Consider the following 19,162-nt stretch of genomic DNA (forward strand, 5'->3'; position numbering starts at 1 on the left):
CAATTTAGTTTAGTTCATACCAGTATGGGGTGACAAGAATTCAGCGTTAAAGAAAAAAAAAATAAAATCAGAGAGAAAGAGAGGGAGTCGCCATGAGAGAACCAACCATATGCATTGATTGGCAGGGCAATAAGTGATAAGGATATAGACAAAGCAAGCCAATACATTGTTCGTTTAATAGACAAATAAAAGCCACTAGATCTGCCGATAATATGGTGTGGTGGAATGGACAAATGACCATGGAATCTTGAAGTAATGTTGTAATCCTTTGCTGTCATTTGGATTTGATTTGATTACTTTGCTGTAATATGACATATCTGTATATAACAAAACTCTGACCTCAAGAGATATCAGAATTAACAGATAATGTAATTCATCCGAACTCAAATTATCAGTCACCGAACATTGCATATTTTTCTACCCTCCACCATAGTATGGAGGGTATATTAGGTTTGTCATTCCATTTGTAACACCTAGAAATATAAATTTTAGACCCCACAAACTATATATATATATATATATATATATATATATATATTCCTGATCAGAATAAAATTTCATGCCAATATAGCAATGTTCGTCCGTCTGTTCGTATGTCCGTCCACAGACGTACTTCATTTCGTTCTCTAGCTTCCGTACGAAATGAAGTATGTTGATAAAATTTTACACATATGTATATTGAAAATGGACAATGTCCTCGTCCTCGTCCTCGTTTGGTATAGCCCCCATAACGGTACCTCCTGATGTTCCGTATTTTGATGATTTTAGCGACATTATTCACCGGAATTCTTTCAAATTTGGTATTTGAAGTTCATAATGGGTACTACAGCCTTAGACAGAAAACTGTTTGTGCTGGTCCACGTCTTCGTATAGCCTCCATATAACGGTACCTCCTGATATTCCGTATTTTGATGATTTTAGCGACATTATTCACCGGAATTCTTTCAAATTTGGTATTTGAAATTCATAATGGGTACTACAGCCTTAGACAGAAAACTGTCTATGCTGGTCCACGTCTTCGTATAGCCCCCATATAGCGGCACCTTCCGATATTCGGTATTTTGATCATTTTACCGACATTATTCACCGGAATTGTTTCAAATTTGGTATTTGAAGTTCGTAATGGATACTACAGCCTATGACAGAAAATTGTCTGTGTAGGTCCACGTCTTCGTATAGCCCCCATATAACGGCACCTCCCTATATTCGATATTTTGATCATTTTAGCGACATTATTCATTTTGGTATTTGAAGTTGAAGGCCCCATATAACGGTACATCCTGATATTGGGTTATTTGTTGATTATTCACCGATTTTTTTCAAGTTTCGCATTTGAATATTAAATGGCTTATGACAAACTTTGCCTATGCAGGTCCACGTCGTCATATAGATCCAAATATAAAGGCTACATTCGGTATTTTCCAGATTGTAACAGAATTTTTAAAGGATTTTATTTATTTGAAAATTGCGAAATTCGTTCCAAATGGTGGAGGGTATTAAAAGTTCGGCCGAACTTAATTATTTTTTTTTTTTTTGTTTGTTATTCACGATTCCCCTTTCCACAAATTTGGGGGTTTTCTGATTAGGATTCGTCGAAGTCCGTGCAATCTAGGTATATAGTGCCTATGGTAATATTGTAGATGAAAATACGAGGAAAAATTTTGGTCGAAAATTTTAACGCTTCCAGTTTAGTCAAAAAAATTGACCCTTTTTAAATATAGTTAGAAACTCCAAGTAAGTGGGATCGTAGAAAGTTGAAATATTCCACATAAATGTCTACTATAGGTCCTAGAAGATATCAAGGGTCTAAATCTTACATAAACGCAAAAACCCGTACTTTGTGAGTTTGTGCATAAATCTCCAACAAATTATCATTATAGAGGGATGACGTCAAAGACAAAAATATTCTTTATCAAATTTTAAACCCGCGTCGCAGTTGCCGAAAAATGGCTCGTGAGCTGAACATATCGCAATATTCCATTCGGCAAATGTTGAAAAATGGGGTAAAGCCATTGAAAGTCCAAAAAGTGCAAGAACTTACACCGCAACGGAAAGAAAATAGACTCTAAAGCTTTGTCAGTTATAGAGTTGCTTCGCTTGGCTTAAAGTAATGAACTGCCGAATTTGTTTTTTTGTTGGCATAGAATAACATCGCGAAAATATTCTGGAGGGTGTATTGAAGCCTTGGGCACGCAAACATTTTGGCCGCAGACCTTGGACATTCTAACAGGACTCAGCACCATCGCACTCAGCACGCGCCACCCAAGAATGGTTACAAAATGAGGTTCCTCGCTCTTCCTCGGATACCAATCCGTTGGACAATTGTGTCTGGAGTATTTTGGAAATCAAGGTTGGCACTAAAAATTTCCAAAGTATCGATCACCTCAAGCAAGCGCTTTGCCGGGAATGGGCCAAAATATCGCAGAGCAACATTCGGCCAGTGTGTGACGATTTCATTGGCCATTTGAAGGCCATAATTCATGCCAAAGGTGACCAATTCGAACAAATCTAAACTTATTCTAAAATTTGATGATATTTCCGACATTTTTTGCTTTCATTCAATAAAATAAAAAAATGTAAAAATTATGGCGTTTGACTTTGTTGCCGTTTTTTATCTCACCCTGAATATTGCAGAGGAAAATACGAGGGATATTTTGGTCGAAGATAACAGGTAGACAACCAAAGGGACACTTTTTTAAATAAAGTTAAAAATTCCCTATAAGCAGGTTCATATAACGGTTTTAGACCGTAGGTCTCTTTGGACCAAATCCGGTTCAGGTCATTTGGACTCGATCTAGAGGTGTCGGTCCGTCCGTCTGTTTGGCTGACTGGTGCGCAGGATAATACTCGAAGGGAGTATCTGATTTGATCCAAATTTGATACATCGTAATATAATTTTTTAACTTAGATCGAGTTTGGAGAAGGGAAACATCGGTCCACTCCTTCTGGTACCTCTCCCCTAAAAGGTCGAAATTTAAAAAAAAAAATATTTTGTTGCACAGAAAGGGAAAGGAAACTCCGTCGCATGATTTATATCATATTTATGTAGGTCCGATACGAAATGGATTGTATTGGACCATTCCTTCGGAACCTAATTCATAAAGGGTCAACAATTTGAATAATCAGAACAAAAGTCAAAATATATTTAAATAATCGAACATGGGCTAAATGTATATATCTGTCGGCGAAACCCGCTGATACTTTTTAACTTATTAGTATTATAACCGGTCCATGCAGCCCCACATTTTGGTATATCTTATATTTAGTGACAATAGAGTGCCAACTCAATTCGGTATTTTCATAATGTTTGCGGTATTTGTAACAGATTTTCTTTCTTAATTAGCAAGTTCCATCCAAATGGTGGAGATTATTAAAAGCTTACTTTTTTACTTGACTATGTTATTTTATGATTTATATTCGAAAAGGCGAGTGTGCCATACATTTATGTTTGTAATCTTGATTATAAATGTGAGAACAGAGACCTTATGTCTATGGGGGAGCGATATCAAGGTTATGACCAAGATTGTGGGCCGATAATTTACTTTGAATTTCTTGACTGATAATGGATCGAACAATAGTTTTGTCGCTAAATTTTTTTCTGGTATTCCACTCCGCCACTTTGTGGGCCGGGTATGATAAGATTATTTTCGCCCAGAAGTTTGTAATTGATTGAAATATTGAACATAGATCATATCTCGACTAGCTGAGTCGAACCATCTACGGTCACAATTTGGGTAAAAATAGAGGTTCAAAATTTGTGAAGATTACAGCAAAATATGAAATGGATCGAATATTAAAGTTGTTCTTGATTTTACAAAAATTTCCAAATTTTAGTTTAATCCAAATTATTGTACCCTAAAACAGTATGTGTTGGGGGTATTACAAGTTTGATTGGGCCAAAAATTATGTAACACCTCGAAATATTGGTTTCCCACATAGGAAAGTATATATGGATCTTCCTATCTTGCCGAGCTGAGTCGATCTAGCTAAGTATGTCCGTCCGTCCGTTCGTCTGTCCATGTTAATTTGTAATCAAGCTACAAGTCGCAATTATGGCTGGATCCTCACGAAATTGAAAATGGAGGTGGGGTAAGGGTCAGAATAGAACCTTATTGTTTTTGGAGATGATTGCACAATATATAGAGGTTGAAAAATTCCTGATTTTGCAGTTGTTCTGTAAGCCACAATTATGAATCAATCGACGCGGAAATTTACATGGAGTTAGAGTTTAGGACTGCATAGAAGCCTACCAATTTGGGACCCCAACTTTTATGTAAGGAAATAAGAAAAATTCCACTAAACCACGAATATTTCTAGCCAAATCACAAATACATTTAAAAGTCACTTCTGACCATTAAGGTGATGCTAATAGCCAAGAAATCAGATATATAGCGAAATATGGTATATATGTACAAGAATATATCTTATTTATTCTGTTCATAAGTCAAGAACCGCTGGGCCGATTTTCACAATTCCCATCAATTCGGAATGGTTTCATGCCAGAAACTGGTAAAATCTAAGAAAATCGCGGAAAAATATACCAATAAAAGAGTGAATATCTTTTGTTCCATTTTTTTTTTTTTTCAATTTTTGTCTTATTTTTTATCGCATGCGATTTTTTCAATATGACTTTTTGAATTAATTTTTTTTTTAATTTGTACACCCCACAATACTACGTTTTGAGGATATTATATGCATGTCGCAATTTTCGTCCGATCCTCACGACATTTTGCATGGGGGTAGGGTTCAGAATTTAAGCCTATTGTTCTTAAGATGTACATTTAGGGGTTCAAATGGACTAAACAATTAAAATTTTTCTAATTTTGTAGTCGCTCTATAGACCACAATTGAAAACTAATCGACACTCAATTTCGCATCAGAAGAGAGTTAAGGACAGGGGCATCATTTTAGACATTATTTCAAAAACGAACTCTTCCAAAATAGATTTGGACATAAGGGGACTACGAACAAATTGAAACCGACAAGTTTAAGTGATGATTACTGGTGAAGGTGACCTAAAAAATTATATTCAATCGCAAACACTTTTATTTTGAATTTCACATTGCAGACTAGAATGGAAGAATAATTTTTCCGGTTTTCAATATCATAGCTATTCGCAAAAACTAAATATCACTGTGGCAAAATTGGACATCTGGTTAAAAATAATTTTCTTAAGTATTTTAACAACTTATTAATTTATTAGTTCGAATTATGGAGGAACAGTTATATGACCACAAGCAGACTTGGATTTCGGCCCATTAATCAACATTCATCATCTATTGATTAGACTCCCATAGCATAGCTTTACACGTTATTCCCCAAAGTCCACTGAAAGATTGTACAACGACATTTCGGATTGGTTTACTATTTTTCATTTCAAGATAAGATTATTAAACGCAACTTTTTTTTCTTTTCAGTTTTGAACAAACTCATTATTTGGAGTAGTAGATAATAATCTTCAGTTGTTAGTATCCAGAAAAATATTGTTTTTACTGGAAATTTGTGGACTAGAATTACAGCAAAGATAAAAATAAATAAATGCGTTGAAATTGGAATACAAACTGATTAGTTTGCGTGCTTTATATTCGTTCAACCTTGAACCATAAATATGTTTATTTAATCTATTCTATATTTGTTTGTTAGCAAACTTTATAATTAAGTAGGGCACTTCAGTTGCTATTTTGTGTGAGCAAGAGACGTGGAATGAGAGGAAGAGTGAGTTATGAATCTTGGGAAGAGAACTTAAAAATCTTTGCAAATATGAGACTACTACAGAAATATTGAGTATTTTATCGTAGCGAAATATTCAACGTGGTGAATGAATAGCTACTATTAACATAGACAAATTAAAGTATAGACTAAAAAGTTGTCTCATCTGTTATCTTCGAAAAAAAGTGCTTCAATAGATGTCGTTCATGCTGTGAGAGAGCAAAAGTCTATTCACTCAATTCTCTCAAAATACAAAATATTGAATATTTTTATGATTATTTATTATTTATCAATTAAAAACGAAACAGTGACTTTGTTTATTTTTACATTATCCAAATATGACGTGAAATATAAAAATATAGAACTTAAATAGCAGAAAAATGAATAAATTGTTTTCGAAGTCGAGTGACTTCACTAGCCCTGAGTGACTTGACTGGCCCAAGATCAACAATAGTGACATCTGCCGGAAGGGGTAAATTTTAAAACTTTTTAGTCTATACCTTAATTTGTCTATGCTATTAATCACCGATGTGAACAAATTGAAAATTAAATATGAACTTAAATCTCTTAAGCAAATCTGGTAATAGGATGATAATAATAGAAATTGTGTTTGAAAAATACGCATTCCGAGGCCCATATGTCTCTGACTCCAAACAAGTTAATTTGACCAATTAAATATATTGGACCCAAATTATTTTCTGTTGTCGGCAATCCGATCAAATATTCTGGAACACCAACATCTTTTAGCTACATTTGAATGGGAGTGGATTTCGAGGACGATATTCATACATTAGTTATAACAAGTAAAAAAGCAGTAACTTTGAATACCCTCCAACATTTGGAACGAATTAGAAAATTTTCAAAAAAAAAATAAAATCCATTAAAAATTCTTTTAAAATCTTTAAAATATCTAATATAGGAAGATGCCGATATGGGGGGATTTACGATATTGTGGACCTATAAAGGCAAATCTATGTCTGCGTGTAAAGTACTCACAAGGAACTCCTTGTGTCGATTTTTAGATAATTCCACTGGAAAAGTGGCTAAAATCATCAAAATACGGGAATATAGGGGAGTACCGTTATATGGATTATAACGATATTGTGGACCTATATCGACAATTCCGTTTCAGGGGTAAAGTGCTCACAAAGAACTCCGTGTGTGGGTTTTCAGACAATACGATTGGTAAATAAGGCTAAAATCATCAAAATACTTAATATCGCGGGGTATCGTTATATGGGAGTTATACGATATCGTGGACCTATATAGATAATTCTCTGCCGAGGTATAAAGTACCCACAAGGAACTCCTTGTGTGGATTTTCAGACAATTCCGATGAAAAATGTGGGTAAAATCATAAAAATACCGAATATCGGGGGGTACCGTTATATGGGGGCTATACGATATTGTGGACCTATATAGATAATTCTCTGCCGAGGTATAAAGTACCCACAAGGAACTACTTGTGTGGATTTTCAGACAATTCCATTGAAAAATGTGGCTAAAATCATCAAAATACCGAATATCGGGGGTACCGTTATATGGGGGCTATACGATATCGTGGGCCGATATAGCCCATCTTCGAACTTGACCTGCCTGCAGACAAAAGAGAGATCTGTGCAAAATTTTAGCTTTCTATCTTAATTCGTTTAGACTGTAGCGTGATTACAACAGAGGGACAGACGGACGGACAGGGCTAAATCGTCTTAGAATTTTACGCTGATCAAGAATATATATACCTTGTTGGGTCTAAAATGATTATTTCGATGAGTTACAAACGGAATGACGAACTTAATATACCCTCCATACTTTTTTTGGTGGAGGGTATAAAAAGCATCAGTATGAATGCATCAGTATGAATGCTACATAGAGCTGCTCTCTAGGGGCTCTCTTTTTTAACGGTTGTTAGATTATGTAGGTCCTTCCTGACACGTATTGCTTATGGGGTTTTGCCCATCATATGAAGGTTTGCATAAAACCCTCTGCAAATCCCATGCAGGAACTTTAACGAAAGCATGTGGTTATGTTGACGTATCGCAGATAGCTGTAGCTTGTTCGTACAACTTGAACATGATGTCAAGTGTGACCCCTAGGTTCTTGGAATAGTCCGCGGTCGGAATGCACCTCGACCTGCACATTCCTAGTGGTGAATGTTAAAACCCAATTCAATAATTAGCAAATTAAACTATCTCTATAAGGGCCTCATATTCCAGAATGGGGATGCAAAAGGGGAACCCCCCGCTGCCCTCTTCTGGTCGTGATCATCATTTGAGTGGTACCCATATGAGTTTGATAGAAAACAGTTTTTAATGTTTCATTGGGCTGAGTGGCGAAGATCTTGTACAAAAGGCATGAAGGTAAAATCAGTAGAAGCAACGGGCCAGTGGATTTCTTGTACAAAAGCTATAAGATTATTATATGCTTTGATAGTACAGATTATTATATGCTTTGATAGTACAGATTGGCGGCAATGCTGCTCAATGAGTAAAGAGCAGTGTTGCCGTTTTGGGCGTTTCCGTCCAAATTTGGGCGGATAAAAGATAAATTTTGTGGTTTGGGCGGATTTTTCCATATTGGGTACATTTTATTTTATTTTTCATTGTTTATTTTTACGTAATTTAATTTTTTTTTATTACTAACTGAATTTTATATTTTTTTTATTGAGATGAATCGAGTTTTGTTAAGTTTTTTAATAATATATATAATACATTAGGCTATAGTCGTGCGAGGCCGACCATGTGATACCCTACAACACTACAATATGTTAGAAGCCCCCTCATGTTCAAATCCATTTTGGAAGATTTCGCTTTTGAAATTATGTCACGGAGCACTCCAACATATTACCCTTAGCATTTTGACCAGGGATATTTTCCCAATATTTATGCACTCCGTCGTGCCATTCTGAAGATATAAGCATTCTAGCTGACATCCCCTTCCTTTGTATATATACATTGTATATATTTCGCTATATATATCCGATATTTTTACTATCGGCATCTACGTAACGGTCAGCATTGACCTGTTCTTCTATTTGTGATTTCGCCGGCAGTAAAAATATTCGCGGTTTAATGGAAAAATTGATTTTATTTATCACAAATGCTATGGTCTACTAAACCACTAAATATACCGATGACCATCAAAATTGGAAGACTTCTGCCCAGCCCAAAGCTCTAGCCCCATGCTAACTTCCGCTTCGATTGGTCTATAATTGTGACCTGTAGAGCAAGTGCAAAATCAGGAAATTTTTCAGTTTTTGGTCCTATTTTGACCTTAACCCCAGCTACATTCTAAATTTCGTGAAGATCGGGCCATAATTGCGACCTGTAGAGTGATTACAAATTAACATGGACAGACGGACGGACGGACATATATAGATCGACTCAGCTCGGCGAGATAGGAAGATCCATATATGCTTTCCTATGTGGGAAACCAATATTTCGTGGTGTTACATAATTTTTGGCCCAATCAAAGTTATAATACCCCCAACACATGATGTTGTAGGGTATAAAAACCTGAATAATAATAATGACTTTAATGACTTTTAATACATTGAATTCTGAAATTTTCAATAAAATTTACTGGAATACAAACTACATATAAATTATTCAACTATATGGTCGATTTTGGGCGGTTTTTAGAAAAAATTTGGGTTGAAATAAAAATTTCAAACGGCAACACTGGTAAAGAGTACACTACAAAATTTCCATGGATTTAATGGTATATGCATTTAATGCCTTTAGGGCCGCCTAACTATCTACGTATATTATCATCGGACCATCAAGTTCACTGGCGAAAAAGGTTGTAGTCATTATCAAGCATGAATGAGTTACAAATGTTTAGGCTGTCGAAAGGAACTCCTGCACCCGTCTACAATATTTCCCATCCAATATAGTTGGTGGTCGAGAACAATACCGACACACTGGGACCTGAGGATAGGTCCAGTGGGGCATCGTCTAGCTATGGTGTTTAAAATTGTGGAAGTTTTCTTTTCTTCGTGAAAACTTGAGTAAGCTCATAGTCAGTTTTTAAGCGCGCATCTTGATAGTTTTTGCAAGTTTTCCCTGGATTCGTTCTGAGATTGCTTGCATAATTTTCCTCCAATCAACAAAACCAATTCGCCAGTGTATATCCCCGTTTTTTCCAGATCTTGCAGAACTTTTCCACAATAATAATAACAGAACAATACCCTGTGGTGTGCTTCTGATGGAGCTTTCTTCAAAGTGTGAATTGATGATTCTACTTCAAAGCATAACATAATCAACTCGAAAAGGAAGCGAGAGTGTTGTTAAAAGTCTCCTCAATATCAAGAAAAGCAGTCATCGTGAAGAGAGCCATCCACATTTTTCTTAATGTAACTCACAGCATCATACAGCGCTGTCTCAACATACCTACCCTTCATGCATCAATGCTGTGCAGTGCTAACTGAGGTAAGATATAAGAGAACTCTGATCTTAGAATCTATTAACCTTTCAAACGTTTTTAGCAGAGTTTTGGAGTTGGGGTCTGGCAAATTTAGCTGCATTCGGAGTCGTGAAAAAAGCTCGAATACGAGAATTTTTGCTATTTTAGATAATCAGTATTTTTATACCCTACAACACTATGTGTTGGGGGTATTATAAGTTTGATTGGGCCCAAAATTATGCAATATTGGTTTCTTAAAATGAAAAGTAAATATGGATTTTCCTATCTCACCGAGCCGAGTCGTTCAAGCTATGTATGTCCGTCCGACCGTCTGTCCATGTTAATTTGTAATCAAGCTACAGGTCGCAATTACGGACCGATCGTCACGAAATTGAAATAGAGGTGGGGTTATGGTCAGAATAGAAGCCTATGGAGATGATAGCAAAAAATTTAAGGGTTAAAATGGACCAAAACCTGAAAAATTTTCTGATTTTGCAGTTGCTCTACAGGTCGAAATTATAGACCAATCGACGCGGAAGTTAGCATGGGGCTAGAGCTTAGGGCTTGGTGGAAGCCTTCCAATATGGATGGTCATCGGGTAATATTTAGTGAGTGAAATAGACCATAACATTTTTGTTAAATAAAAATCGAATTTTCCATTGAACCGCGAATATTTTAAATCCCGGCGAAATCGCAAATAGACGAAAAATTCAATTAATACCGTAACTTAAATGCAGTAGTAAAAATATCGGCCTATTTCTTCCCATCTTTCTTCAATAATGTTTAGTTATATATCTACTGGTATACTCGGAAAAAGTGAGACTACCTCAAAGGAGACCATCTCTTCGTTCACATTAATCGTCAAGTTTTTAACCTTATCCCTATATTGCACATCATCTTTAATATTATAAATAGAGTTTTTTTTTTTTTTTTAAGATGTTTACTGTTTGCAGATATATAGTAATTGCTTACGATCCTGTCAATCGTATTGATCTTAATAGCAAAAAGACGTTACTGGGCCACAGACCATGTATGAATGTCACCGGTTTTTTCTGCCTGGCATAAGAATATTTCCATTTTGTTGCCAAATTAAAATAAGACGCAATTTTTAAAATTCAGATAACAGCGTATCACGTGACATAACGGCTAACTTACTGTTGTCTATGTGAAAATATATATTTGTTTTCAGGAGATGCCGACGTCTGCCTAAAATTAATCTCTAATTTATAAAGAAATTGAAATAAACACCGATTCTATTGAACTTTGTATACTTCGACATATTTGTGACATTTGTACATGCCTTTGGTCACCTTCAAGACAATGGTGTTTATTTGCGATCATGGCGATATTTATCGAGGACCCAACGTCATTACGAAGAAGAAGAAAATATAAAAATGTTTTTAAAGAAAATATTTATGCGCAATGAAGACCTTATCATAACTGCTTAAATCTGAATGAAACCAACTCGGACTGATGTGATCCGAACGATACCCAATGACAGACGAGACTGGGCTCAACTGCACATATAATTGTGTTTGTTTTTATTTTTTTTTTCTAGTTTCGATGAACAATAACAGTTGCGGTCGGGGGTTTTCTTGAGAATGTAGACATATGTATGTACACACATTTGTCCATCGATCCCCCCGGGCATTTTATGTGATTGTCTGAATAATGTGGATAAGAATAGCTGATAATTAGCGAAAGCGAATTCAAGGATTGTTTTCGTTATTATTTATCGTGTCACGTGTCTAGACAAGAGTTTAAATTTCATTTGTGGAATTTGGAATATGGTTTTCCAGAATCTAATCTGACCACACAACTATGTTTTTTTCAATTCTTGTGTTTTCAGTTTATCTATCGACGCATAAAAGGAAAATGTGGATAGAACATGCGACGTGTTGCAACTTTGGAACCGATATGAGTTAGCTGTGGGCATCGGTTAAATTGCTCTCTAACCCTTAAAAAAAAGGACGATAGGACCTCAGACACCCTTAACGATGTTATGGTGACTGATAATAAGTTGCGCTGGTTATTTTAAGCAACAATTTCTCGGGCACCCCGAGAATGTTAGGACGAAGCGAAGATATATCTTCTCGCTGAGTAAGCAACACCTAAGTTTACGACCTGTGATGTTGCAAATGTCATTCACAATGTTAAGTCAATTTAATTGTTGGATTCGTATGAATCTCAAATGGTAGGACAGGGGAAATTAAGTGCCTTACGAAATGCCTCAACATGTAGCTAGCCACCCACATATTTCCTGATGTAAACTAGAATAGAGTCCAATCTCCCTAATCAATTGTCAACTCTATTCTTTATTCGGATCCTGCTCGGAAGATCAATTTTTATGAGAATAGAATCCAATCTCCCTCTTCTATTGTCAATTCTATTCTGGATCCTGCTCGGAGGATTAATGTTTTTAATAATGAGAATAGAGTCCAATCTCCCTAATCAATTGTCAACTCTATTCTTTATTCGGATCCTGCTCGGAAGATCAATTTTTATGAGAATAGAATCCAATCTCCTTCTTCGATTGTCAATTCTATTCTGGATCCTGCTCGGAGGATCAATGTTTTTAATAATGAGAATAGAGTCCAATCTGCCTCTTCGATTGTCAACTGCTCGAACATGTAGAATACTTCTCCTTACTCAGAATCCTGCGATTTTGTCTCCACAAAAGCGAAACAAAAATCCAGTCTTCTTGGAATAATCCCTGTTTAAAGCTCTTGCTTTACTGAGGTCTTCTTAAAGACCAAAAAATATTTATTTTTAACAAAATGAAAAAATATATTTGAAAACAGATAAGTTTTCATTAATACAGTTTTGGATTTGACTTATGTTTTTCGATGTTTCGTAGGAGGCGATACCGTTTAGCGTTGATGGTTAAAATTGAAGTTTGAAATTTGAACAATTGTAGAGCTTCACCTCTCGTATTACTTCTTAAATGATAAACTCATTGTAAATCAGACAAACCAGGCCGATTAATGAAAACCGCATGGAAGATATCTCTGAATGCAGGCCAATTCGAATAGGTGCCTTCAAAAAAGCTGGGTATCACAAGTTGCCAGCTTAAGTCCTGAATCACCTTTAAGAACCATGTTATTCTCCACACGAGTTTTTGTTATTTCGCAGGATACCGTCTAGCATTGATGGTTAAAATTGTGAAAGTTTTCATTTTCTCTCCGAAGAAAAACTCTGCTTAAGATAAGTCAATACATAGTGAAACATGCCGACTATAACAGACCTCTTGATGGAGCTTTACCCAAAGTGCGAATTCTACTCTAAGCATAGTTTTTGTAAGATTTATGAATGGACTCAAGACGTATGGCCCTCGATGTTTCTTGAATTCCGAAAAGTTTCTTAATTTGCTGATGGACAGCTTTTTAAACCAATTTGAAGTTGTTGTCAGAAGGTCAAACCTTTGTATAATTTGTAGAGCTCCATCTCTCGTAAGACTTTTACGTGATACTCAGACAAACCAGAGTTATTAATGAAAATCGCATGAAAAAAATCTCTGAAAGCCTGGGTAACACAATGTGGCAGCTTAAGCAAAAAAACTTAATATTTTAATTCATTTAAATTTAAAAACTAAATAAATATTAAAAGATATCATATTTCAATACCAAAGCTATTAACAAGTTTTTCGCAAAACCTACGTTCAATTTTATGCCATTCTTCCAAGAAAGCTTTCTTCAAATCTTCTTTGAAAGATATGGTATGCTGGCGGATTTTTTCATCGAGATAGCTTCATAAATTCTTTATGTGGTTTATGTCTGGACTCTGGAATGATGTATCCATGACGTAGGGACAATTATATAGCAGCTATGACCGCACTTTATAAGCCTTGTGTTTCGGATCATTGTCTTGATAAAAATAATAATCTTCGCCAAGGCCGAGATTTTCCTTACAGAGTGCAGACTTTCTTTCAAAAGATTAAGGAGACCATAATACTCTCAATAAAATGCAATATTCCATGTCCAGAGGCTAAAAATGAACCTCACACCATTACTGACCCACCACCGTGCTTCACAGTAGGCTTCATATTTTTGACAAGGAGCGCTTCATTTGCCTTCCTCCATACATAATGTCTGCCATCTGAACCAAAATGAAAAATCTTTTCATATCTGCTCCTTGGTAAATCCCAATCTTACTTCTTGATTTCGCTTGCTGATTAGAAGTTTGTGTCTAGCTTTTCTTCCATTGTATGCAGTACATTTCTTATTGTTTGAGGGCATCATATTTTCCCAAATCCTTTTCATCAATTTTTGCCAGCTTCGGTGCACGCAAAAATGGATCCTTTTTGATCTGCCGTAAAATATACTTCTCATCACTTAAGGTAATTTTTTTTTTATTATTTGCCGTTTTTGACTTATTTTCTACACATCAACCTGTTTTGAATCATTTTATGATGTTCTCAACTGTAGATCGGCTTCTATTAATAATCTCAGATGTCTCACATAGCGATTTATGGTTTTTGTAATGTTTAATTATTTTGTCCTCGTTATCTTCCCATTTTTTTACTTTTTTTTTTTTTTTAATTTTCTCGTAAATTACGCAACACTTGGAAATTTGTGATAAATTAGCGTGAAGTTGGACGCAGTTCGAAACAGGGTTGTCGTATAAACGCAAGCTGTACGAGTTAAGCTTTTGCATAGAAATTTGTTGAATTTTAGATAAAATTTCATTATTTTGTTAAATAAAAGGGAATCATATATTACATGAAAGAACATTTTTTGCTAAGTGTACGATTTTCGCTTGGAGCTGCTTTAGATTTTATTTCGAAATTATCTGGAATTTCTCTTCAATTTTCCCCTTTCACTATCATCTTCAATTGTCGCGCTGTTCTCGAATCTTTCCATTGCAATTTCCACCGTCTTTTCATATTTGTATTTTTTTCACTTCCAAAGCAGTTCATCAAATTCTTCCGTCTTAGTTTTAAAATTTTCACAAAAAGAATAAAAAAATTCGATGCAACTTTTTTTTTTGACATTGCACCTTGCAGAATCCTTTAAATTAATTCTATTGCCGCTCTAATATAGAGAGTGCCAAAGAAATACAATTATAGTGTTCTGATTTCGTACTTTCCATCTATTTTTATGCCCTTCACCATAGTATGGAGGGTATATTAAGTTTGTCATTCCGTTTGTAACACCTCGAAATATACATTTTCTACCCCACAACGTATATATATTCTTGATCAACATAAAATTCTATGACGATTTAGCGATGTCCGTCCGTCTGTCCGCCTTTGGAAATCACTCTAGCTTCCGAACTAAATGAAGTAAGTTGACGAAAATTTACTCAAATGTGTATTATGTCTGCAGGACTTTTGGTATTGAAAATGGGCCATGTAGGTCCACGTTTTAGTTAAGGCACCATATAACGGTACCTCCTGATATACGGTATTTCGATGGTTTTAGCTACATTATTTACCGGAATTGTTTCAAATTTAGTTTTTGAAGTTCGTAATGGATACTACAGTCTATGACAGAAAATTGTCTGTGCAGGTCCACGTCTTCGTATAGCCAGATATAACGGTACCCCGATATTCGGTATTTTGATGATTTTTGCGACATTATTTACCGGAACTATTTCAAATTTTGTATTTGAAGTTCGTAATGGATACTACAGCCTATGCCATAAAATTGTCCATGCAGGTCCGCGTTTTATAACCTTCATGGTACCTCCCTATATTCGGAATTTTGATAGTTTTAGCGACATTTTTTACCGAAACTATTTCAATTTTGGTATTTGAAGTTCGTAATGAATATTACAGCCTATGACAGAAAATCGTCTGTGCAGGTCCACGTCTTCGTATAGTCTCCATATAATGGTACCCTCCGATATTCGGTGTTTTGATGATTTTCGGGACATTATTTACCGGAATTATTTCAAATTTTGTATTTGAAGTTCGTAGTGGATACTACAGCCTATGCCAGAAAATTGTCTGTGCAGGTCCACGTTTTATAGCCCTCATGGGACCTCCCTACATTCAATATTTTGATGATTTTAGCTACATTATAAACAGATGTTCTTTCAAGTTTCGCATTTTAACATTGTAATAGCTTATGACAAAAATTTCCTATGCTAGTCCACGTCATCGTATTGACCCTAATATATGGCTACATTCGGTATTTTTAAGGTTTTTTACAGAATTTTTAACGGATTTTATTTATTATTATTATCTTATTTATTTATTTTTTTTTAAATTGCCAAATTTGTACCAAATGGTGGAGGGTATTCAAAGTTCGGCCGTTATGCCATGTTTACGTTAGAACATTTTGTAGGGTTAACCTACTTTGAGAGGATTTATTTGAAGTAAAATTAATGGATATTTAAATCCAAATCTAGTGGGTTAACCCTCATATATATAAACGTACTATTACATCGTTTTTACTTGTTTTCTCTGAGGGCATATAACAATTTTTGAAAATTTGCTCTTTTACTACTTTTACCACTAAAATAATACGAGAACGGATCTATTGTTAAATTTCACCACACTTGTAAATAATTGATGTCCACAACACTGCTTACCGCCATGTCAATGTGTGCACGGTCATGTTGTCTTATCAGAAAAACGATGTCTTTAATATAAATGAACTGTTCGTGGTTTCAATATATTTTCAAACAATTACGAACATCCACCTCTGCCATTATTTTCATTGGAATGTCATATTCAAGAGAGGTTAAATGCAATGCAAGGCAATAATGTTAAGAATACACAAACAATAATTGCATAAAATCCACAAAAAAAAAAAATAAACTAATTATAGTTACAATGTCATTAACATTTGTGGGAGTGGTGGGCCAATATTTTGTGGCTGCTGTTGTTGTTGTTGTTGGTTTCAAAAGATAAAGATAAAAATGTGATTACTTACAAAAATTTCTTATATGCTTTATACAAAGCAACGATGTAATATATTATTGTTGATATTAAAAACATTGTCACGGAAGTCTTATAGTATCTTCTTTTTCAAAAACAATAAAATTAACAATATTTCAGTGGAATATTTTCGATCTCCAACTAATTTTGTGTGACTTTTGTACCTAGCCGCGGAGAGCAAGAGAAATGCCCAAAGACGATATTGACACGCTTGAAAAAATAACAATGCCACAACAACACTACACCACCACCATCACTTCGGTCACTGGCTATGGAAATTTTGATGTTTTTGTTGTGCAGCAGTAAATAAACTATTTAATACCGCACCACCAACGAGACATCGACAGCGACGTACTCTGGGTGTCAGCCCACCAAGTGACAGACTATAAACAAAACAAAACCGTTTTACCAAAAGAAAAGAACCAACAAGAACAACTGAGAAATCATGCAGCGGTAAATGACGAAAAGTCGGACATAAGAAAAGACAGAAAACAAAAACTTGTTCGTCCCAATCCATTTTGTACTTTGTCTGGAGTGGAGCGTTTTCGTTAGGTTGATTGCCAACCAACGTGAAAAAATGTAAACAAACAAGTATGTCATGTCAGCAAAGAGCATCGCAAGACAATGAGAGGAAGAGCGTGTGAGAGAGCGAGAATGACAACACAATAAATAAATGACAAATGAAATCGGCATTGCCATATTGTTTACAAACCAACAGTCAAATTGCATAGATTAGCATAGAGTTTAGATGTTGTGTGCAAAACACGTTTATACTACCCAGAATAAATCATCTCGAATTATAAATTGTTGAAAAATGTTGCAATTGTTTGTAATCTAAAAAAGTCATATTTAAAAAAAAAAATTAATGATATGTCGATATCGTGAACGAAATATATAATCACAATAAAAGTATGTTAAAAATATCGAAGGTTAACTCTCTGACATTGATAGATAAAGTGAGATAACACTTGGAAGAAGACATGGTAAGAAAATACAGATAGATGCATCAATGCTTGGGAACATTGATATGTCAAAATTTTTTAAATATTTCTTCAAAAATAAGTATATTTGTATATGTTTTCCTATACGACGCCAATCAGAGGTTGTTGTAATATGCATTTTTTTTTAGCAATATTTACAAATTTGAGTAACTTTTCATTCAACATTTTCGATTCCAAAATTGGTTTGATAGTTCATTTTCCCAGCAGCTGTGTCGAAGCGTCTACCTGTATTCTTCTACCATGTGTCGCATCGATACAGCTGCTGGGACAATGAACTGTCAAACTAAATTTGAAATTGAAAATATTAAATGAAAAATTATTTAAATTTGTAAAAAATTTTGAAAAACGAATATTATAACAATCTCCGATTGGCGTCGTATAAGAAAACATAAAAATCTACTTATTTTTGAAAAACATTTCAAAATTTTTGACATATCAATGTTCCCCAGCGTTGATGCATCTACCTGTATTCTTCTACCATGGGAGAATATAAATGCCGACCAGATAGTGCATGGTAGAAAAATACAGGTAGATGCATCAACGCTTGAGAGCATTGATATGTCAAACATTATTTAATTTATTTTCAAATATAAGTAGATTTTTATATGTTTTCTAATACGACGTCATTCGGATGTTATTATAATATGGCTTTTTCAACAATTTTTACAAATTTAAATTATTTTTTATTCAACATTTTTAATTCCAAAATTGGTTTGACAGTTCATTGTCCCAGCAGCTGCGTCGATGCGTCTACTTATATTCTTCTACCATGAGATAGTGCCTGTTTGTTCTTTCAGAAAACGTTATTTTGGGAAAGATATTAAAAGTTTCGGATAAAATAAAAAAAACTTCTATAAAATAAATTGCATTTGATAGAAGGATTTAAAAAGTATTTTCGAATGTAATCGATAGTGATGCAATCTAAATTGTCATATACAGGGTGAGATGAAAAAACTGCAAGCAACTTCAGAGTGCTGTAATTTCTAAGCCACTCGTTCGACAGCTGTTAAAATTATTTCAGTGACAGCACATTATATTGTTTACAAGCGTACAAAAGCATTTTGGTGAAAATTTTCCAGTTATTCGTAACTGAATTCAAGCGTGATAGTGTGATTTCTTTATATTTGGGTGGAAAACCACAAGTGGCTATCGTTAGAGCTCTCCAGCA

The 19,162-nt window shown here is 34.9% G+C and overlaps 1 protein-coding gene across 1 annotated transcript in view; it reads right to left on the reverse strand.

Moving 5' to 3' along the window:
• Positions 1–17,479, reverse strand: part of LOC101887281 (nocturnin) — an 81,306-nt gene extending 63,827 nt beyond the window's left edge. Inside the window, exon 1 of the mRNA XM_059126041.1 lies at positions 16,989–17,479. Within this exon, the coding sequence (XP_058982024.1) occupies positions 16,989–17,053 (65 nt within the window). The 5' untranslated portion in view covers positions 17,054–17,479. The remainder of the gene's footprint in view (positions 1–16,988) is intronic.
• Positions 17,480–19,162: the final 1,683 nt, after the last annotated feature.

This window comes from Musca domestica, unplaced genomic scaffold (assembly GCF_030504385.1).
Source record: "Musca domestica strain aabys unplaced genomic scaffold, Musca_domestica.polishedcontigs.V.1.1 36, whole genome shotgun sequence".
Lineage (NCBI taxonomy): Eukaryota > Metazoa > Arthropoda > Insecta > Diptera > Muscidae > Musca > Musca domestica.